General features: G+C 42.0%; 1 protein-coding gene across 4 annotated transcripts in view; it reads right to left on the reverse strand.

Annotated features, from left to right (window-relative positions):
- SH3BP2 (SH3 domain binding protein 2) overlaps positions 1-23,792 on the reverse strand; it is a 71,622-nt gene that overhangs the window by 24,253 nt on the left and 23,577 nt on the right. Inside the window, exon 1 of one of the 4 annotated variants that reach the window (XM_072126187.1) lies at positions 4,938-5,135. The exons of 2 other annotated variants lie outside the window; for them this stretch is intronic. In XM_072126187.1, coding sequence (XP_071982288.1) covers positions 4,938-5,017 — 80 coding nt within the window. In that variant the 5' untranslated portion in view covers positions 5,018-5,135. Of the gene's footprint in view, positions 1-4,937; positions 5,136-23,792 lie in introns of those variants that run through there. One more of the 4 variants, XM_072126186.1, reaches the window with a different exon arrangement.

Consider the following 23,792-nt stretch of genomic DNA (forward strand, 5'->3'; position numbering starts at 1 on the left):
ATACAAGATCAGTATCAAGTCCCAAATCTATAATGTATAATGTATAGTAGTTGTCTTTGTGTATGGGGAACAGACACCTTACGACCAAGGTACGACCCAACCTCTACATCCCCTCTAGATACATCTCTGCCCGTGTTACAGACTCCACATGTGGCTTCAGGTTTTAAGTTCCCCCTCTTAGGCTTTTAGCATCTATCATTTTGAGGGCTGACTAACCAAGACACAGGGACAGAAAAGCCATGGGCAGTAGAGATAACTTAGTGTATGATGTCATAGCAGCAGGATTATAGATGACAGTAACTCGTGGGATATGACTTGCCACGAAATGATGATATGTGGTGAGACACCCGAAAATGAAACCTCTCCGTATCTAACTCAAACTCAGTGGTCAATGTGTAGAATGAGTAATGGAGATGCAATGATGTTCTTTCCCTGATAGGACTACATGTCCGCTCAAATTCCGGTACAGCACGTAGCTGATACACTTTTATTTTTGGATTACAGGGTTACGGAGTCATTGATGCAAATAAGGTCAAGTCCATATCTGCTTTCTGCAGTAGCATGTTCCTCTTACATATTTAATGCAGTTGAAATAACTATGGAAGGGAAGAGATTGGATAAATCTATATTATAACCATCAATGTTATTTCTATGTAAAAAAGCATCGAGACTCTTCTTGAAGCTCTCTGCTGTCCCTACTGTGACCAGCGCCTGAGCTCCACTATTCCACAGATTACAGTAAAGAAGCCTAGCCACCTGGACCAGTCATATATTTATAAAAATTGATCATGTCCCCTCTTAGTCGTCTCTTTTCGAGACTTAATGTTTTAATCTTTCCTCATAACTAAGACCCTCCATACCTCTTATTATTTGTGTCTCCTCTTTGTACCCTCTCCAGCTCCAGGGCCTCCTTTTTATGGACCGGAGCCCAGAACTGGACAGCATATTCCAGTTGAGGCCGAATCAATGCCTTGTACAGTGGTAATATTACATCCTTATCCCCGGAGTCCATACCTCTTCTGATGACAAGATCCTTCTGGCTTTAGAGGCAGCTGACTGACATTGTGTTTGAATGCTGTTTTATTCATACCCCACATATAGAACTGATATACTATATTACACCTTATTACACCATACACCATATTATAACTTCATAAATGGCGGAGCATGACACAGATTTAAATGTGCTCCACCTCTTAGCTCTGTACTAGACATAGCAAAGTGTATTCGTTTTTTTCTTAAACCTTGTACTTCTCGCTGTAGAACTCAACCAGATGTCTATTACAGCTTTTACTCAGAGCAGAGAAGAGCTGCATCTATGGAGCAGCTCGGCAAAGAGAGTACATGCATCTGCAAAAGTTACATTACTTTTATGTAAATTGATTTTTCACAGTTCTGCTTCTACTAAGAACAATGAAAGCTATATATGAATCAGTAGCCAAGCACTGGCTACAATTTTACATGGTGGAAACTGCTGATAGGTTCCCTTAAACGATGTTGACTTATTAGTCACTGCTCGCTTCTTTATGGGGTGCACCTATTCCTGCACCACTCAGGGATGATACATTAATTTGTCACACGGTATACAGGTATAGGTATAGGTATTTTTCCACATTGTACATAGGGTTATCGAAAGTTTCAATATATTTTTATTGCATTATTGGACTATTTTTGTAGGATCTGCCATTAAGTTTACTCTCCAGCTATACATCTCGATGTTTTCCATGTTCTTTAGGAAATACCCAACTCGGCCTTTGGGACTTCCATTATAAACGTCAGAGAATCCGATATGGTCTGCAACCACTGATCTCTGTGGGAGATCTACAGTAAAGCATCCGATCTCCGGGCAGGATCCTACTAACATATTTCCCTTAAAGCAATGGTTCTACTTTGATGTATGTTGTTAGCAATTCCCTAATGTACTTCTGTGTCCAAATTGGGGGAGCAGCTGAGCTGAAATGAAATATACTATTGCCCTGTTCTTCTCAGTGTTTGGCCATTATTGTTATAACTTCTAGGCATTGTTTAAATAAAATAAAAAGGTAATAATATAATACACATTGGGGCTCATTTACTAAGGGTTCAAACGCCGCACTTTTGTCGGGTTTCCAGAATATTTCTGTTTTGCACCGAATTGCCCCGGGATTTTGGCGCACGCGATCGGATTGTGGCGCATCGGCACCGGCTTTCACGCAACAGAAATCGGGGGCGTGGCCGTCGGGCAACCTGACGGATTCAGAAAAACCACGGAATTTAAAAAAAGATATGTGTCGCAAGATCAAGCACTGAAGAAGGTGAACTCCGGCAGACCTCGGCGCAGCAGCAACACCTGCTGGATATCGGGCGCACGACCTTAGTGAATCCCGGTAGACCTGAATCCTCGTCGGACAACGCACCGCAGGATCACGACGGGACCGGGTAAGTAAATCTGCCATTATATGTTAATGCCCATCAACATTTTACTGACAGGCGATCTATGAGATTCTGGGTTAGGTTCCCAGTTATAACAATGGGGCATAGGAATCTGTATGGTCCAGCCAGCGCCTGTTACTGATGGTACAAGCTCAGTACCAGACCTGGGTTACATATATAAAACCATGGTGGAGAGGTAAAGGTTTTATATCTGTAGCTAAGGTCTCATACACACATACAACCCTTCCCACTGCCCAACTGGATGCAAGCCATACACTGAATACATATAATATGGTTTCACACCTACTTCCCACTCAAATGTTGCAGCTAAATTTAACAGAAGAAGAAGAAGTGTAGGCAGCAATCAAGGGCAAATATAGGAAATAAACAAAAAGCCCCTCAAAAAGAGGGGGCGTTTATGGCAATCTAAAAATAGATGAAAAAACGGAAGTACCCCAGTTTATGACTGGTAATTAGCCACCAACGCAACCCAATTGCAAATGATAAAAGAAAAAGCTGTATAATTAATAAAACCTTTGTTAATCTGAGTTGTCCTCCAGTATATGGTTATATTAGTATTATTGGAATCAGGAATGTAGGAGGCGGGAATGCCAAATCAGAATGATTGCTAGACAGACAGATAAAGGTCTCTATACTCCATAACCCGGCATGAGACAGCTCCGCTGGTGGCTTATCAGCTATAAAGACATAAGACCGGACATGTTGAAGTTCAACATGACCAATCCTTCATTCCCCCATAAAGATGAACTACTAATGCGTAAACTCAACGTGATCTATGATATTATTTCTACTCTCATTTTGGGATAAGAAGTTGCCATAGAATCTGGAATCCCTTGTTTTTGTTTAAGACCATAGGATAAGAGACAAAAGAGTCTGCCAAGCAGTAGTGAACTCAATGGTAGAGATCTGGGGGACCCACCAACAAAGATCTAAGGCAATCTAAATTTTGTGGATACATTTTTTAATTGAGACGATCGTAAAAATGTTTAATGGTTTGCAGTGGACGAGCGGATGGTGTTCCATTATTACGGAGCCTTACTGATCAATGGAATGAAGAACCTACCGTGTCCTTCTATGAGCTGTCATCCTTTACTTCAAAGTTCTATGGATACCCATTGGAATAAATTATGGAATGGGACATTGTTTCCTTTTTACATATGAGTCACATTGAAGCCATTGCTAGGGTTATACATTTCTTTTGATGCTTATGTACATATGTTTGGGCATAACTACAGACAAAACTGAATACTGGTCCCTTGGGTGGAGAGAGAGTTTTCTTTTTTCAAGGGAAATAAAACATGAGGGTGAGATCTTCTTATACAGCAGAAGATTTGATATATGACACTACTATCCATCCCTCTGATTTTTGTTGCTGTTTGGATATGAACCCATTCATAATGTTGATGGAGCCCTATGGATTCTTCTTGTGCAGCTAAATCTGGGTCCAAGCACTTAGGTTCTTACACAGTAACTTGCCCTAGAACTCTACCAAAAGACAACCCAATCTGAAGGCTCTTTTGTCAAGGAGTTGATAAGAGGATGCCCCTACCCCCAGCACAGGGGTGCACCAGCCATGAGGCGAGTTGCGCCTCTTGCCTCAGGCAGCACCATCAGCAGCAATATGGGGGCCAGCATCAGGGGCGCAGTCACCTGCTACAAAACAATTAAAAATAGTGTCTCTTAACACCAGATGTCAGCACAGGTGTGATACAGCATGTAGAACCCACTTACTTAAAGAATAACCTGATATGTTACTACTAGATGAGGAAAAGGCGCATGCCATCTATACCTCACCACAGGCAGTAAGTTTAGGGTCACCCCTGCCACAAAGTACAATATATTATTAACAAAAGCCAATTACATTCTAGGTTAAAAAAAATAACAAATGCACAAATACTGAAAACAATAAATAGGTACAACAACATAATGATAGAACACAATAAATTGCCCTAGAACACTAACAAAAGTGAATCCAATCTTAAGGCTCTTTTTCAAAGGTGTTGATAGACAATGCCTCACCCCTCACCACAACATACAATATATTTGCAAAAAAAAGACAACTACAACCTAGGTTAAAAAAAAAAATCACAAATGTACAAATACTGAAAACAATAAATAACACAAGGATAAAACAAATATAATTTGCCTTAGAACTCTAGCAAAAGTTAATCCAATCAGCAGCATAAAATATATTTGCAAAAAAAATCCAACTACAATCTTGGTTTACACAAAAAAAAAATCACAAAACTAAAAATAAACAAATAATTAAAACAATAAACAGACAAAACAACAGATCACAATTTGTGCAGAAATTGTTTCTATCATAGAAATAAATTCCAAACAAATCACCTCTCTGCAGGCCTTACATATACTGGATACCATAAATTATTTTATACCTAAACTAAGTCAAATGGTTCATTCAAAAATATTCAATATATGTTCAACAACGCTTTGTCTCTTTCCTACTGTGTTCTACTCCTATGGTCATTACACTGGGCACCAACCTGACGGTGTCTATGCGACACATGGCTCTTCTTTCCACAGACTTAGCCCGAGACTTCGATCTTCTTACAGATGCCGCCATTAGATAAGCACCATGATGATATGGATAAATCTCATGCCCTGGTAGAAGAAGGCGACTACAATGGAGCAGTGATGTCCCCCGCCTGTCTTCAGCATGTAACTATCAGGGGCTGTACAAGACGTGCACACACACCACTGGCCGTGACAGATTTCCTCTGGTGATACAAAACTTCCTCTTTCCGGAGGTCTAACACCAGCCTATACCATATTTGTGATGAGTTTCCTGCTCTGACAACTTCACAGCTATAAACTGAGACATCTAATATTCTCCAGAAGATGAAAATAAAGGAAATTCCGTCCCATTGCTTTGCAACAACTTCCACATTTCAGAAAAGAGGAACCAGACGTGCAGGTTTACGGCGTCTATGAAACGTGCACTCACATTAGTGCATATACTTGGCTAACATGAGGGACGGTACTCACTTTTCTTGTGTTTGGGCTGCTATGGGCACATGGGATAAGTAGCTTAAGTGACTCTGGCACTGGTATATGGGAAGAAGCTGGGGAAGTAGTCTTTTTATTAACCCATTGAGGCACATTTACTTGCCCGTCCGCTGGAGTTCACCGAAAGTGCATTGTCCAACGATAATGCACTCTGTCACGATTCACTAAGATCGTGTGCCCGATATCCTGCATATGTCACTTCCCCGCTCAGGTCCGCTGGAGTTCACCTTCTTCTTCCTGGTGCATGTAAGTGCATGGTCCTGTGACACAATTTGAGATTTAAATCCCGCGCTCAGTCCGAATCAGTCGGATCGTCCGGCGGCCCGTCCCCCAATTTGTGTCGCATGGAAGCCACCGCAGCTGCGACAAAAAACAATTGAATGTAACACAATCTCAGCCTGTCCAAGCCGTGCAATCCCAAAAAATGCGAACAGTCCGAACAAAAGAGTGCTCCGCGAACCTTAGTAAATGAGCCCCATAAGTGTCTCCTACTTCTTACCCTCACTTCTTGCCTGCTACTATTGTACATATTACAACCTAAGGCTACATTCACATCAATCAAGTTTTAATGCATATGTTCAATGTATATGCTGGGAAAGCTCCAAGCGTATACGCTAATCGTATCCATAGACATTTACTGGCAGACAAAGGCAGTAGTGGATTATAATATGGGCGGCTTTGGCAGTAGCCTGGGCCCAAGCCTTGTAGGAGGCCCATGGCCACTCAAAACAGCCACCAATCTTTACACTGATAAGAACCTTCACCCATGAATCCTCATACATCTGTTTCTACTCTGTATACACATGTAACAAGAGTCATTTTGAGACCTTTAAAAGCTGAAACTGAAACTTCAAATCAGGCAGAAGAGACACATCCTCTATTCCCTAAAGAAGCTGATTCTTGTACCATATGTAGGAAGTGATTCCAGACTTGTAGGGGCTATAATATCCATACAATCCAGGGCTCATGACAGTGCTAATCCACCCCTGGACGAAGGCACCCATTTTGTCCCTGTCTGCAACATGTACGCTTAAAGGAGGCCCTAATAACCTATGAGGGACGGATGCAACAATATGGCAACTATCCCTGGCCTCCGCTGAGTGTTAGCATAACTGTCAATCATTGGGAAAACACCTAAACATCTACAGCAGCCAATCACCACTGCCATGTTGACTACTGGTACTCATCCCTCCTCTTTCAGGGGCAGGGGTGGAACAGTACGACGTATCCCACTTTACAAGCATACAGCAGTATACATTCTAGCCCTCCATTGTAAAGACACCAGGAATCCGCCAGTATCATTACAATGTTAGGCTAAAGGGTGGTGTGAATGTACCACTTCAATGAGCACCTTTTTCAAGAAGTGATTTATAAGAACATGTCCATAGTGATGCCAGCCCCTTGCTTGTGTTATGAACAAAACAAGAAAAAGTTGGATGCGAACACAGGATCAAATAATGACAACAAAATGTATTAATTCATCAAAAGACAATATTAACCACAAGACATCAAGAAATTAAAAACATTTAAAAATACACCCAATCTCAATCAAATGATGCACAAATAAGCAGGTTACTTATAAATCAAACATCGTAGTCAACATAAATCCACATGGATATAGATAATAAGTGACCTGTGCAGAATAATCCATAGCCTAAAGCAGTGATGGAGAACCTTTTACAGACCGAGTGCCCAAGCTACAGCTAAAATCCACTTATTTACCGTGAAGTGCCAACATGGCATTTTAAGGAGTAACTTATTGCAACCTGTTCTTCCTCAATTTTCAATCGTATCGGCTCCTTGAGGCCACCAATACAGTTGAAAGAAGGGCAAATGCAGACTCTCATTGTAGCTTCTCCCTGGGGTCTCTGTTGAATGAGAATAGTGGGTCCAGTAGGAGGATCTCCAAAGACATTGCAGTTCTGTCAACAGCCTCTCACTTTTCCCGCAGTTACAAACAGCCAATGAAATGTCGCTTTAAAACATTATCTCTTAAGTTGCCTGCGACTGCAGGATTTGGTCCTATATGGTGAACTCTGTCCTGAAGTGATGGTCTGAGTGCCCACAGAAAGGGCTCTGAGTGCCACCTCTGGCACCCGTGCCATAGGTTCGCCACCACTGGCCTAAAGTATCCGCAAGCCTAATCATACAATACCCCAAAGATGGAACATGTTGTACCTAGTGAAGGGGAAGAAGGAAGACAAGCAAGTCAGATGGATAGGGAGTGGAGCGAGCTTATGGATGACACATAGAAAGATTTCTATTTTGTGAGGATTTCTAGTTTAGAAAAAAAATGTAATGGAAATATTAGTGAAAAGAACATGTAGTGTACAGCCCATGGATTACATAGAGGTCATGAAAATAATTTAGGAGGAATCCAGGGGAGTGCATTCCATAGAATATGTTCAGCACAGGAGAAGTTACTGTATTATGTTTGATAATATGTACATTTGGTGGGCACAATATATAGGCAAGGAAATACTACTAGAAACTCAAGAAGGCTTAGCTTAGGAAAGTTCTACATGTCGGGGGTTGGAGGGACATCAACCCACCCACTTGAGCCATTCCTTTCTGCGCTGTATTAAAATAGTAGGATAGGCTTGGCATTGCTTGGGGGAAGATGCTATCCAATGGGGAAGATGGAGTCATTGGCAGGTCTAAGTATGGTGGCAAAAATCTACATGTCATAGAGGCAAGCGTGGGAAGATATCAAAGTTGGTCTTATAAGATATGGGTTATGCAATTAATAATTTAATTAGTAATTTATGTTAATAAAAAGTTTATCCATACATGAGTTTGGGTCTTTATCCATGTCGGACACGAAGAAGAACCAAAGCTAAGAACATGAAGAGAGTCAGCAATCCTCAGTCATGTGTGATATTTATTTCCAATTAAGCAGCTTTACCCTTTACACCCATCAAACTTCCTATTTTAACATTTTATTATGCTGCAAAATGAGGATCAGAAAGAAGATTATGGAACTGCATTTTTTTATTTAAATCTATCTTTAGTCTGTGAAAAGGGTAATTCCTGCAGAAGACAGGTTCCAATACCCCATGCAATGCTGTTTTTAAAGAATGTCAGCATTCTCAATCATGTCAGTAGTTTATATTAGTTGAATTGACATTACCTGGCTCTCTGCCAGCAGAATGCGCTGAGTCCCAGGGAGGGGCAGCTGCAGCCTCTGTGTGACTGTGTCAGTTTCCTTTCCTCCACACCCATTCAGCTCCCTCCCCATTTCCTGTCATGTGCAGTAAGCAGGTGGGGAATGTTGTGGAGTAGAGGAGGAGACCGAGACACTGCCCCTCTCCCAGGACTCACCACACAACCCTGGCAGGGAGCCAGGTAATGTGAATTAAACTTACATAAAGTACTGAAATGATTCAGAATGCTGACAAAGACATTTTTGAAAATCAGCACAGCTCAGGCCTCAGGCTATTAGAACCTGTCACCACCTACAAATGACATTCCTGGTGACAGGTTCGCTTTAGGGTTTCATCCCCCTTGGCTAGTATGAACAAATTCACATATGAACCTTTCTCAATAAGACAAGTAAGAAGTATAACATATGTATAATAACTAGCATAAATCAGGGTCAGGTCTACAGGTGCCACCATCATGATATAAGAGTGCCCATACCTTGCGTGTAAGTGATGACTTATTCTACTTACACAAGATAAAAGTCACCTAAAATTTACAATTTTGGCCAATTTTTCAAAAAACATAAATGGTTGACCTCTGACCACCAAAAATCTATTCCATATTGTATCAAAATATTGTGGGCCAGCCCCATTTAAAAAAAAAAAAAAAAAAAACTGTCCCTCTAATTGAGAAAGGTAGTTTAAAATGGTAATGGTGGGATCGTGTTTCTCTGGGTTTCCTCCGGGTCCTCCGGTTTCCTCCCACACTCCAAAACATACTGGTAGGTTGATTAGATTGTGAGCCCCATTGGGGACAGGGAGTCATTTGGCAAGATCTGTGCAGCGCTGCGTAATCTGTGTGTGCTATATAAATTAAGGAATTATTAATATTATTATTGTGCATAAAAATTAGCTCACCATAGATTGGTTTTCATCAGTTAAATGATGTAATGAGTTTATGCTGGTTTGGTAAGTAACATGAGTATAAGGTTACATGAGTCCTTCCTTGCACCTCCTATTAGTTGGTCTAGTGTTTTGCGCTACCATATTGAATATTCTGGCGCAGATACTATTTTCTGCTGGGTCATGCCCCCTTTTTTTTAAAAAATCAGAGGACACGCCCATTTTACAGAGGACACGCCCCTCTTAGGCAATTCATAAAAACTGCCTAAAAATAGTCCTGAGACCCTCAATACATGTGGCGCACAACATTTCAGGTGCAAATTACTCCAGTCTTCTGGCGTAGACAGACTGATACATCTCCCCGATTATGTTCTGCAGTTTCCTAGAACTGAAGTGTGATCTAATGATACGTGTAATGTCCATCTATCTTCTCAAGTAAACACATTGCAGGCAGCGCTTCCTCTTTTCCCATGAAAGTAATAATTACAAAACCTTCAGAAGAAGCATTATAATATTTTGTCACACAATGTTCATATCTTTTATTTATCCCAGTGAAATAATATGACAATTGTGAATGACAGAACAGACATCGTAGAAACTTTGTGGGTATTGATTATTGATTGATTGGGAGTAAAGGGTTAACCTAGGGGCATAATGTATCCATACACATCAAGTTCAATGGGTCAGATAAGAATTTTTTTTTAGCAGATTAACTTGAAATCTCAATATGTCATCATAAGTAAAGGGAATACTGTGTGTATTGTATAGTAAGTGCCCTGTGCACCTCTCTGATTTGATTTAAAGTTGGGGAAAACTTCCAAATCTTTTAAAGTATATCTACCATCAAAATCAATTCTGATAAACCAGGGACATTGCTTATAGATCCAGGCACTGTGACTGTGGTAATATTCTTATATATGTTATCCATGGACTCCTTCCTTATAAAATCAACTTTTAAAATTATGCTAATAAGCCAGGAGGGCTTTGGGGTAGCGTTATTAATGTAATATAGTATAGGCCATTAACTAATGCACCTGTCTGCAGAAGAATGCAAAACTTTTTACCAGGTTGTCCCAAAGTTTATAGCCCAGTTTGGAGAGGATTTCACGATCTGGACCCTTCATAATCAACCCGGTAGTGCATGGTACATGAGTCCTTGTACTCTCTGCAGGAGATGATGATGATGCAATCACTGTTCTCCCTGACAGACAGAATAATCAATTGCTGCACCATCCCCCAGCTGCTGTGTATGAGTGATCCAGCTCAGGTTGATTAGTGCTTGACTAGTCATTCTTAGTCATGCTTGACTAACCTCCATTTGTAATTACAAGCTCCGTGCCTGACTTGTTTATCTTGGCAGCCATGCTGATCCAGCTTTCCCAAGGTCCTGAATGTTATAATAGTTTTTTTCAGCAAAACCACCCAGCTGAGGGATTAACCAAGACATGATCCTGCATCAGTGTAGCTACAGCATTCTCAAGGTTTGGTTCATAATGCATGAAATTAAATGGAAGGTTTCCTTTAAGCATAATAGATCCTAAAATTATCGGAGGATCATGTAGTAAGGAATGGGTTAATAGGTTATGAAAATTAGAAAGGGAAAATGTGTCTGCTCTGTTAAAGTGTGATCATTCTGGCTGGAAGAAAACCCGAAACTTTGCCTGAAGCAGCCATTGAGTAATTTGCTCCAAACAAATAAGCCATTATAACACGGCTGTACGATGATATTACATATTATAGCCACAGGTGTCCCATGCGATATGATGCCTATATCTTAAAGGGGTTTTCCAGGATTAAAATACAAGCAATCCCCAGCTTAAAGGGGTTTTCCCAGGAAACAAGTTAGGCCCTATTCACAGGACCTGCTGATCTGAGGTTCCAGGGCTCGGCAATCTCCGTCAGGTCCATAGAGATGAATAGGGAAGCCCGGACATACACGTCCTGCTGCTCCTCTCATCTCAGAGAGCTACGAGGGTTCCGACTGGGGTACCTTGGACCCCATCGGACCCCACTGATCAGCAAGTTAACATGTTTCCCCGGGAAAACCCCTTTAAGTACAAAACTACAGAACCTGTGTTGTATGTAATGTGGCGATGGCCTGAATGCTGGTTCATGAATAGGATATCAAAACTATTGGGCAGATTTACTTACCCGGCCCATTCGCGATCCAGCGGCGTCTTCTCTGCGGTGGATTCGGTTCCGGCTGGGATTCACTAAGGTAGTTCCTCTGACGTCTAGGTGTCGTTGCTGCGCTGAAGACCATCGGAACGCACTGAAGTTCACCGAGCCATCGTGGATGACGGTAAGCGCGAGTCAAGCAACACTTTTTTTTTTTTTTAGATGCGGCGGTTTTTCCGAATCCGTCAGTTTTTTTACGGCCACTCCTCCCGATTCCCGTCGGGTGCATGCCGGCGCCAATGCGCCACAATCTGATTGGGAAAATCGGCGCAAAACGGAAATATTCGGTTAAACCGTCGCAAAAACGTGAATCGGCCCTTAGTAAATGACCCCCAATGTTTTCTCTTCCGAATATTAGATCCCAACCGATATGATACTGCTAACTTATTCTAAGAAGCCCAAACATGTCTCTTGTTCCTAAGATTGATGTTTGGGATTGAAGTGATAACACCCTACATTGCAATATGGGAAAGGGGAGTCCCAAATTTGTTGTAATTGTCCCAAACTAATTAGAAACAATTCTGCCCTGGCTCGAAAAGTGCTTTACAAAACTCTACAAGTAGGCGGTATTGGGCAGTACCTGGGGGTGGGTCAGTTTTGTTAACTATGGAACTGATGGATATGAACACAAAATGTTACGCAGAGTATTACTCAGCGACTAATCAATGTTCCTCATAGTAACTAAAGAAGACTAAATTGTTGATCTCAGTCGTTAAGGAAATCTACCTTCAAAATCCATCCTGATAAACCAGGGACATTACTCATAGATCCAGACACCGTGACTGTGGGAATCTTCTTATATGTGTTATCCATGGCCTCCTTCCTTCTAAAATCAACAAACTGAACACAAATTAATTGTTTTAAGGTTTTTGATTTAGTAGTTTTAGACTACATTAACACGACGGTGGGCACATGTGGTGGGCACACGGTGGCACCGGGGAGCCACTCCATAGCAATGTATGGCGCATTGCGCCGCATTCTGGAGAAAGATAGGACATGTCCTAGCTTTCTCCCAGCTACGAAACGTTAACGTACCGCTCCTGTACGGCCTGTGCGGCCATTGCTGTCTATGGGGGACGTATATACGTTGGCGGTATATACACCTCCCCCATACGGCCGTGTGAATGTAGCCTAAGAGACCGTTCCTCCAACATTGCTGTCATGAATATGGAGTAAAGCTTAGCAATAGCCAACAACATTGTAATGACAGTCAATTTTTATCGGTCCTCCATGTCTTTCTTACGGAGAACGGATTCTCCATTCGAAGGATACGGAGCCTTTGCCTTCAATTACCTACAAAGCTGCAATATAAACTACAATAATTCATCATATTCTGGACATCGGGGTAACCAGTTAACATAACAGGTAGTAGCCAAGTTCTCCCTCTAGTTTCTCCTACAACCTACTGTTTTATAGGTATTAAAAAATATTTCCACTTTCAGTTTTATTCATAGTTTGACCACACGTAAACCACCGACCTACAGTAGTTTCAGGTCTTGTCAGGTTCTGCAGATGAACACAAAACTGGAAAATAAAGTGCACAGCGTGTGAGTCTGTATCCAGAACATGCACATCACTCCATGCTGTATATACTGACACTTTCATATAGGTGAGTAGGTAGTACAGAGTGTCACCTGTGGCTGCAGAACGTTGTTATTATGAATAAATATCATGCACAACTCAGCTGCTGCAGAACTGCTTTCGGAAGAGATAGCTTCATGATGATTCAATCATATGAGCTACTTCTTCTTCAAAACAAGGATCAGGGAGGTTTTGTTTCATTAAGGAGTTTTGAAAGCCAGTCTTAAAGGGAACTCGGACTTGGCCGAAGATGAAATGTTAGGCGGAGAAAAGAGGCTACTGGGGCGTGGAGTAGCCGCGACGTGTAGCCTCATGTCCGGCTACTCCACGCCCCAGTAGCCGCTTAAAAAAATGTACACATCCCAGGATTAAAGTTTTCTAAAAGATAGCCGGGACGTAAGGATTAGCCCAAAAAAGGGCTATCCTCACGTCCCATTCATCCACCTACCACCCAATCTACTTTTATAGGTAGAAACGTGGAGGTAGGTTCCCTTTAAAATTTCCTCTGCTGTCACTCCGGGGGCCCCATTTCCACTAAGAGGCCTTGAGCTCTTAGTAAATATGGAAGCAAACTCCACCATTTTGGACCTGTAGACCAGGTCTTCTGATGGAGAACGGTTTTCTGACGGAGGCTATAGTAAATTTGGTGGGCCAGCCATTCACACCCCTGCCCGCCCTCTGCCTCCCCACTCTCTGCCCCAACGTGATCGGAGAAGCCCGAAAACTGGACAGTTTTCTGGTGGAGGAGGCACATGAATCCCCCCCAGGGTACTATAGCTTATTCCATATTCGATTAGATGGAAGCAGCTCTGCAGTAGTGCTTATACACCTAAGCCTATAACATTGGCATGACTGGCAACCTTTCTTATGTGTATAAAAGTTGCGCTGCCAATGTCTATTTGCAGATATATAGGCATCTTATATGCACAACCATACCAAGAAAGTCACATTAACACAAGATCCTGTGTGTAAATTTGTCATTGTCCCTGTAACCAGCTCCTAGTGCTTGATCAAACGCCGCAGTGTTAGAGTGATAGCGTTACCGGAAACCTCCGGTAACGCTATCAAACACTGCGGCGGGGTACAATGTAATCATCGGACAGCTTGCAAAGCTGTCCGATGTATTCATGAGGGGGCAGTCCGAGGCACTGCCTCTTCCCCGGACCGCCCTGCTCGATACGAAGGCTGGCATTGACTGCTGCGCGAGGCGGCAGTCACCGCCCCTAGTCACGCCCCAACCCCGCCCCCTCATGAATACGTCGGACAGCTTTGCGAGCTGTCCGACAATTACACTATACCCTGCCGCAGTGTTAGATAGCGTTACCGGAGGTTTCCGGTAACGCTATCACTCTAACACTGTGGTGTTTGTTCAGGCACTAGAAGCTGCTTCCTTAAGCAGCTCCTAGTGCCGATAAATGGGGTGACAAGTCCTCTTTAAGAAGTGAGAAAACTTTATTTTAACTTTTGGGCCCTCTTTATTGACCTCTAGTGGCAAAAATGAAAATGACACTACTGAATAATAGTGTGCCCATAATAGCCTCATCAGTCACGTAAGGGGATATACAAACAACTTCCGCTTGTGCTATTTTAACGAGTGTGAAACTGAAGCGACATCTTTTTTTATAAATATGAAGCCCATTTCCATTAAATCACTTTTTTCCTCTTGCAAGGAAACTTCTTTTCTGACACTCACATAAGACGCTGATTTTAGTGTTTGCTTCTACTCCTTAATTGTGTTTTAGTGGTCTAAAACAAGGGGGTGGTCGGATAAAGAAAGGTGGGAAGACAATATGGTACAGATACTGTACACCATAATTCTCCATGCGACCAGGGGTGCACCATCCATGAGGCGAGTTGAACCTCTTGCCTCAGGCAGCACCAACTGCAGTAAGGGGGGGGGGCGGCATCAGAGGTGCAATCACCTGCTATAAAGCAGGACCTGACACCTAAAAATAGTGTCTCTTCATATCAGATGTCAGCAAGGGTTTGAGACATGGAAAACCCACTTAAAAAAAATCTAATCTACCGTAATTTATTACTTCTGGATGGGGTGGAGAGAGTGGCTGTCTATGGCTTGCCTCAGGCAGCAGAGAATTTAGATTAAGTGTTAGAGACACAATAATTACTTGTATTCTCTATGGAAAAATCAGTTCTTTAGCCGTTATTGTCGCAGGCATATTGACCATGCTAAAGATTAGATTGTGCCCTCACACTGCTGTGCTCTTAGCTCTCTGCCTTCAGCTGTTCTATAGCCCTTCCCATCTGCTCTGATTAAAAACTGTATCAGGCTTCTGGTTAAATACTACAGCAGTCACTCAGGTCAAACAAGGGGCTGTGAAACAGTTCAATGCAGAGTGCTAAGAGCACAGGAGTGTGAGGACAATGGAGTCCTGCTGCTGAAAAGGATAAAGGTATGATGCAACACCACTCCAGGGGCACTACCGGACACAGATTCCTTTATTCCTGAGTATTACCATTGTCTTGGGTGCATCCCTATACGGGCACAATATTGTTACATTGTATACTATTGAAATAAATTGTGTAAGACATAAATCATAGACAAAATGAGTGCTGTTTCTGCCAAGAAAATATGGGCAAGTACTAAAATATTTACCCTTGTAGCCAATATATTCTGGAGGTATTAGGGTTAGTTCCCAATGATTGGTGGTCATACAAACACACTACCACTCTTATCAATACTTATCAATACAATGTAGATAAGCCGCTAGACAGTGTTTGATGTGTTTTATTGCTAGACTTTAGTCTTTCCTGAACCTACAGTGAATCATGCATCATATGCAAATAGAAATTCAGCTCTATGTATGTGAACTTTGTGATTTGTGATTGTAAGTTGCTCCATGGTAACTTATGATAACAGAATTTGGGGAATTACACTTCCAATCAGACATATGTGATATATGATATATACATAATTAATACAATTGATTCTCAGAAGCCACAATACCGCATTAATGTATCTAGATAGCAGCGGCTTGACTACCTGCAGCTTCCACTAGTGGGAGCTTACAAAAATTGAACCCCATAATGACTCAGTATTCACCAAGCTCCACCCAGTGGTGGCTGCAGGTAGCTAGAATTTTTTAACTTAAAGGAAACCTACCATATGAGTTGATGCATTATGAACCAAACATACCTTGAGAATGCTGTAGCTACACTGATGCAGTGTAATCCCCTGAACTGAGTGGTGCTGATGAAAAAACTATTATAAAATGATGATAATGAAGCTCTGTCGCTTCTGTGCCTGGCTTTGTGCTTTTCCTTTCACATTAGTTATGCAATGCACCAGAGGATGATGCAATCACTGTTCTCCCTGCCAGGCAGAATAATCAATTGCTGCACCATCCCCCAGCTGCTGTGTATGAGTCATCCAGCTCAGGTTGATTAGTCCTGTCTTGGCTGTTCAGAAAGCTCCTATGTAATGTGTGTAAGGTGGATCCAGCTTTCCCAAGTTCCTGAATTTTATAATAGTTTTTTCAGCTCGGGGATTAAACAAGATATGTTTCTGCATCAGTGTAGCTACAGATATTGTTTGGTTCATAATGCATGAAATCAAATGATAGATTTTCTTTCACATGTTAGTTAGGATTTCTTCTGCTAGGAACTTCTTTTATTATAATGCCGAACGCAAAGATTTTGCCAAAAAAGTTTAAAAAAATTATGCCAATTAGTCTGAGGTGCTCCGACTTATGTCACCAGGGGGTCCTCGAGTTATAATTAGTACGCTCCCTCTCACTTGTCCAGTCCTTGTCCTGCCCATTGAGATTGCAGAGAGTCAGTGCTGTCAGGGACCAGGTGGGACTGGAAAAGTGAGGGGGAGTGAAAACAGTTTGTAAACTCTTCGGGATCATAATATAAGAAGTTCCTAGAAGAAGAAATCCTAAGCAGTATGTGAGTAGGAGTAGTCTGCCATCAGTAATTCTGATGGTAGATATCCTTTAAATTATAACATTCTTGCTCCCTGCAGCCACCACTAGATGGAGCATAGTGCATACTAAGTTATTATGGTGTGGGTATGACTATACTTCCATCAGTGAATCTCATAGAAGATATCCTTTTAATAGGCACTCCACCCAAAATTGAAAGTTTCGTATGTTATTTCTCATTATGGATAGACGCCGGTTTTGGGATTTCCGCAGCTTTGACTGGTATTTAACAGGGCTTTGCGCGGGGATTGTGTCGGGGGACGATCCGACTGATTCGGACTGAGCGCGGGATTTTACTTTAAAATTGTGTCGCACTCCCAAGCACTTACATGCACCGGGAAGAAGAAGGTGAACTCCGTCTGACCTGAGCGGGGAAGAGACACGTGCAGGATATCGGGGGCACGATCTTAGTGAATCGCAGCAGAGGCCATTATCATCAGACAATGATTAATCTGCCGCACCCTTCACACTCCACTGCACATACAGACTTCACTAGTGTTGATAAATTCCTTTATTTATATAGCGCCAACATATTCTGCAGCGCTGCACAGAGCTTTCCAGATTAGTCCCTGTCCCCATAGGGCTCACAATCTAATTAATTAACAGTATGTTTTTGGAGTGTGGGAGGAAACCGGAGGACCTCGTTCCTCTTGCTAATCCTCGTGCCCGTAAGTGTCATTTCAAATATTCAGTTTGTAATCTGACCGACATTGTGTGCTAAAAAGCTAGGGACGTCTACAAGAGAAGCAGAAGAGAAATATTTCCCTTTTTACCTACTTACTAGGGACTGCAATGTCAGGTATGTGCATTCAGCGGCACAAAGAGAAAAACCGCCAGAACAAAAGACTTACTAGTTACCGGCAGAGATAACATAAGATATGTATACCGGCAGAGATAACATAAGATATGTATACCGGCAGAGATAACATAAGATATGTATACCGGCAGAGATAACATAAGATATGTATACCGGCAGAGATAACATAAGATATGTATACCGGCAGTCCCCGGGTTACGTACAAGATTGGTTCTGTAGGTTTGTTCTTGAATTTGTATGTAAGTCGGAACTGTATATTTTATAATTGTAACTCCAGACAAAATTTTTTTGGTCTCTGTGACAATTGGATTTAAAAAATGTTGGATTGTCATAAGAACCAGGAGTAATAATAAAGCTTCATTGCAGACACCTGTGATAACTGTTATAGCTGGTTATTGTTGCCTGGGGCTAAAGTACAGTAAATTACCAATTACCAGAGGTCCGTTTGTAATTAGGGGTCGTCTGTAAGTCGGGTGTTCTTAAGTAGGGGACCGCCTGTAATGTACATTGTAGCATGGAAAGTCAGAAATAACTGATTATGGAGGCTATAAATGTGACATCCAAGGAGCATATAAGGTATTCAACGTATTTTGTCCCCAATTTTGTTACTCAAGAAGTTGTCTAATTTCTCATACAACCAGATTCCAGTATATGATTCCATTTATGTAGACATATTGGAAGGTTCTCCTATAGAAACTAATTCAGGTCCCAAAGTGCCACTACCGTCGTTGTAGTACCTGTGGTCTCCCACCCAATTTCCAGCATCAGGAAAAGTTGGAAAGAAGCAAAACTGGTTCCAAAATGGTGCCCAACATTCCACATAGAATTCTGTCCCCCATCCCTCAGGCACCAAGACCAACTACGTGCTAAAGGTTTGCATCATGAAGATCTACATCGTTATGATTATGCTTCTTCATTGTACTGTAGAAGAAGTGAAATCACCTTTGTCGGTCACCCACCAATTATATAAAATAGGGTACAAGATAAACATTGATGGGAATTTTTAATGTTAGTCCTAAAATTGGTTTCACCTCGGAACCTGTCACCAAGAATCGAATTTTTAGCTGGTGACAAGTTCCATTAGCCTATGCTATACTGATTTTAAAAATGCCAATGCCAGCATTCTGAATACTGCCACCACTTTATAAAACTTCATTTCACATTACTTGGCTCAAAGTCAGCAGCATGTGTTGAGTACCGGGGCCTAAGGGGCCAGGGTCGTTGCAGCACCCTGTGTCCCAGTTTCCTCTCCTCCACACTCATCCAGCTCCCTCCCCCTCCCCACTTCCTATTATGTGCATGGAGCAGGCAGGGAAGATAGGGGGATGATGTGGAGTAGAGGAAGAATGCATGAGAGGACTGGCTGGCAGGGAGCCAGATAATGCGAGATAAAGATTTATAAAGTAGTGGCAGTATTCAGAATACCAATCAAGGCATATTTAAAATCAGCATAGCATGAGGGCTTTAAGAATTACATAAAGAGCGATCTCTGTCATCTCCGTAGAGTTGAATGGAGCAGAAAGGTCATATACGTCATTCTACTCCATTAATCTCAGGGAGCGACAAGTTGTCTGACTGAGGTACCTGGGGCCCCATTGGACCCTTTGTTTCGTGATCTGTTGGATTCACCCACCGATCAGTAAGTATCCTGTGGATAGGGCATAACTTCTTTTGTGGGTAAACCCCCTTAAGGGATATTCCACCATTACAAGACATTTAGGGATAAGTTGCTTTCATTGTACGGCGACGTATAGTCAGGTTATAGTATAGGGTAAATATTAAACATGGCTGTCCTGCTTGGCCCCCAGGTCAACCCCAAGTGGTGTTGTCTTCTGTGGGCTCTTCAAGTTTCTTGTGTCCGAGCCTTAAGAATCCAGTCTAAGATCATCCTGGTGGGACTACCCAACCACACAGCCTCCTCTGTACATCATGTAGTTCCTTGTTTCATCTATAATCTGTGTTTTCCATTGTAATAGCAAGTCGGAGTAATGGCTTTTATCCAACCAGAATTCATCTATTTATTTAAAATTTTAGAGGAGACGTGCTTCGAGCCGGAATCGGACTCATCATCAGTCATGGGGACAAGTCCAGTTCGGCCTCGAAACGCATCTCCTGTATTTTTACATAACGGAGATTTTCTAGAAATCAGAACTGCAGTATTTTTGGACTGAAACAAACCATAAATACATGACATAATAAGTCATCTCTTCCTCTTTTTGTCCCTCAATCCCTTCCAGATAAATAGAAATTGCTGAGTCCGGTACCTTATACGAGAACTTTACAGCCCCAATGAGTCAGTGTTGAGATTTTTTGATTTTGTAAGGGACTTTTTTTTAATGGAGATTTGCATAATGATATTTGTTACCTAGAAATAATTTTTTACTCTTAATTGCATCTACTTTATCACCCTTATGTATATATTACTCATTTATTGTCATTCACTTTGAGTATTAGAGCCATATATGTCACATAAAAGCCACGTTAGGCACGTCATCACATCTTTTTCCAGGACGAGAACGTGCAGTCAGCCAACAGTATGAACCCGCAAGGAGAGACCTATGGACTAAGCAGCATGTGTGGCCTATCTATAATAAGAGGGGGCACTCCAATGAAACAATCATCTGTGACCCCAAACCCTAGGAAAAGCCTAGACTTGTCTTCACTGTGAAATCATATTCAAGATCTGTGAAGGAACCTCAACACAAACGTTCAATATCTGTACAAATTACTTGTGATGCAAGGTCCTCCAAGGTAAGAAACTATATAGCAGGGTCTATCTGACAGGGTCCATAGGGGTATGACCTCCCCCTGATAAATTCGTGAGGCCTGTGTATCAGCCAGCTGGAAAGGGGATGACTGTCCCCATTGCAAACGATAGGGCAGGTCCTATTCCTGCCCGTCTGGCCATTACTACCTATGGACATCAGCGGTGGTCAATGGTTGTGTGTATGAGGTCTTTCCATATAATTTTTGGCCTCAAGGCTTTTTGTTGGATGCATTTTAGAAACAACTTTAAGGACAGTCATATGTAATAGGAGGTTATTCATCCTCCCTTTTATTCCTACTTCGCACCTACTTTCCTGACATACAATTGAAGGGAACCTGCCAAAATCTTACCTAACAACAAGCATACGTAACAACTCTCCTGAATATGCCAGGACAGTCCCTAAGTTTTTAGACTGTCTAGACAAATAGGTATCTAAATGTCCTGGCCTACAAAGTGGGTGGCAACCCGGGGCCCAAGGCTTCCAGGGGGGCCCATTGTCACCAAAACTGTCCACCAAGTCTGAAATTTTATTGTAGAGATAATAAATAGAAGGACCTCCAGCCCCAGTCTGGCCTGTCCCTTTAATAGCCTAAAAATCCTAAAACGTTTGTGCAAATTCTTAAGCCATACCGAGCAGACTTCATGTTGCAATGGACCAGAGGTGACACCGCACCACCACTCAATAACATCTTTTATATTTTGGATTGTATCAGTATCTCAATCCTTTTATGTTTTTTCATGTGTTTTTGCGCAGTGTAGATATAGGTATAAATTGGTGGGCTTTGCATATATTACTTTTTGTATCTGGATTATTGGTATTCAGATATCATTGTTAGTACAATGAAAAGTTATATAACTATCTGCACGGTTTTCTAGATCTCTGCTTGCTGTCATCCTATGAGAAGCATCATTGTTTACTTCCTGTGGATGAAAATCTGTCGCCAAATGATTAGTTATCAGAGCTTTGTGTTATAATGAGCTGAACACATAGAGAATATATACACTCACCGGCCACTTTATTAGGTACACCATGCTAGTAACGGGTTGGACACCCGTTTGCCTTCAGAACTGCCTCAATTCTTCGTGGTATAGATACAACAAGGTGCTGGAAGCTCCTCAGAGATTTTGGTCCATATTGACATGATGGCATCACACAGTTGCCGCAGATTTGTCAGCTGCACATCCATGATGCGAATCTCCCGTTCCACCACATCCCAAAGATGCTCTATTGGATTGAGATCTGGTGACTGTGGAGGCCATTTGAGTACAGTGACCTCATTGTCATGTTCAAGAAACCAGTCTGAGATGATTCCAGCTTTATGACATGGCGCATTATCCTGCTGAAAGTAGCCATCAGATGTTACAGGGTACATTGTGGTCATAAAGGGATGGACATGGGCAGCAACAATACTCAGGTAGGCTGTGGCGTTGTACCAAGGGGCCCAAAGAGTGCCAAGAAAATATTCCCCACACCATGACACCACCACCACCAGCCTGAACCGTTGATACAAGGCAGGATGGATCAATGCTTTCATGTTGTTGACGCCAAATTCTGACCCTACCAACCGAATGTCGCAGCAGAAATCGAGACTCATCAGACCAGGCAACGTTTTTCCAATCTTCTACTGTCCAATTTCGATGAGCTTGTGCAAATTGTAGCCTCAGTTTCCTGTTCTTAGCTGAAAGGAGTGGCACCCGGTGTGGTCTTCTGCTGCTGTAGCCCATCTGCCTCAAAGTTCGACGTACTGTGCGTTTAGAGATGCTCTTCTGCCTACCTTGGTTGTAACGGGTGGTGATTTGAGTCACTGTTGCCTTTCTATCAGCTCGAACCAGTCTGCCCATTCTCCTCTGACCTCTGGCATCAACAAGGCATTTCCACCCACAGAACTGCCGCTCACTGGATGTTTTTTCTTTTTCGGACCATTCTCTGTAAACCCTAGTGATGGTTGTGCGTGAAAATCCCAGTAGATCAGCAGTTTCTGAAATACTCAGACCAGCCCTTCTGGCACCAACAACCATGCCACGTTCAAAGGCCTCAAATCACCTTTCTTCCCCATACTGATGCTCGGTTTGAACTGCAGGAGATTGTCTTGACCATGTCTACATGCCTAAATGCACTGAGTTTCCGCCATGTGATTGGCTGATTAGAAATTAAGTGTTAATGAGCAGTTGAGCAGGTGTACCTAATAAAGTGGCCGGTGAGTGTATTTAGGGAAATTATTACTTTTCCTTATCCCAATATTTACATTTATTTGATAAAATTGGACAACACCTTCAATGACCTATTTAGAAATTTGCTTTCTCCCAACATATCTGTGTGTTAGCAGATGGCCTTCATCTGTCCCCTGCCCCATTCAATAATTGTTTCCTTCAGGCTTTTTCACCAGGATTGTTATATAAGAGCCGTCAATAATTACATAGCACACTCCATTTTCTATTATCTGGGACAGTTTAATAAGATTTTTTGCAAAGTTTTAATCATAACTGTATTTTATGTTTATGTTTTAACTTATGTTCCCCTCACAATGGTCACAGCAACCCATGATTTTATCATGACCTAAAGTTACCTTGAAATCTTTACCCTTAAAGGAAACCTACCATATGTTTTATGCATTATGAAGCAAACATACCTTGAGAATGCTGTAGCTACACTCATGCAGAAACATATCTTGTTTAATCTCTACACTGAGTGGTTCTGCTCAAAAAACTATTATAAAATTCCAGACCTTGGGAAAGCTGTGTGTCTACAGAAACACATTACATTGAGCTTCCTGTACTGTCTAGCAGGAATAATCAACCTGAGCTGGATGATTTATAGACAGCAGATGGTGCAGCGTTTGATGACTTCTGCCTTTTAGGGACAACACAGTGATGACGTATTCTCGGCTTATGCTGGGCAGGACAGGGCTGGAGCAGTGCATAATTAGGGTGAGGATAGCTCCGGGAAAGCCACATTATTATCATTAGCATAATTTTATAATTGTTTTTTCAGTAAAACCACT

Source organism: Engystomops pustulosus, chromosome 1, assembly GCF_040894005.1.
Source record: "Engystomops pustulosus chromosome 1, aEngPut4.maternal, whole genome shotgun sequence".
NCBI classification, from domain to species: domain Eukaryota; kingdom Metazoa; phylum Chordata; class Amphibia; order Anura; family Leptodactylidae; genus Engystomops; species Engystomops pustulosus.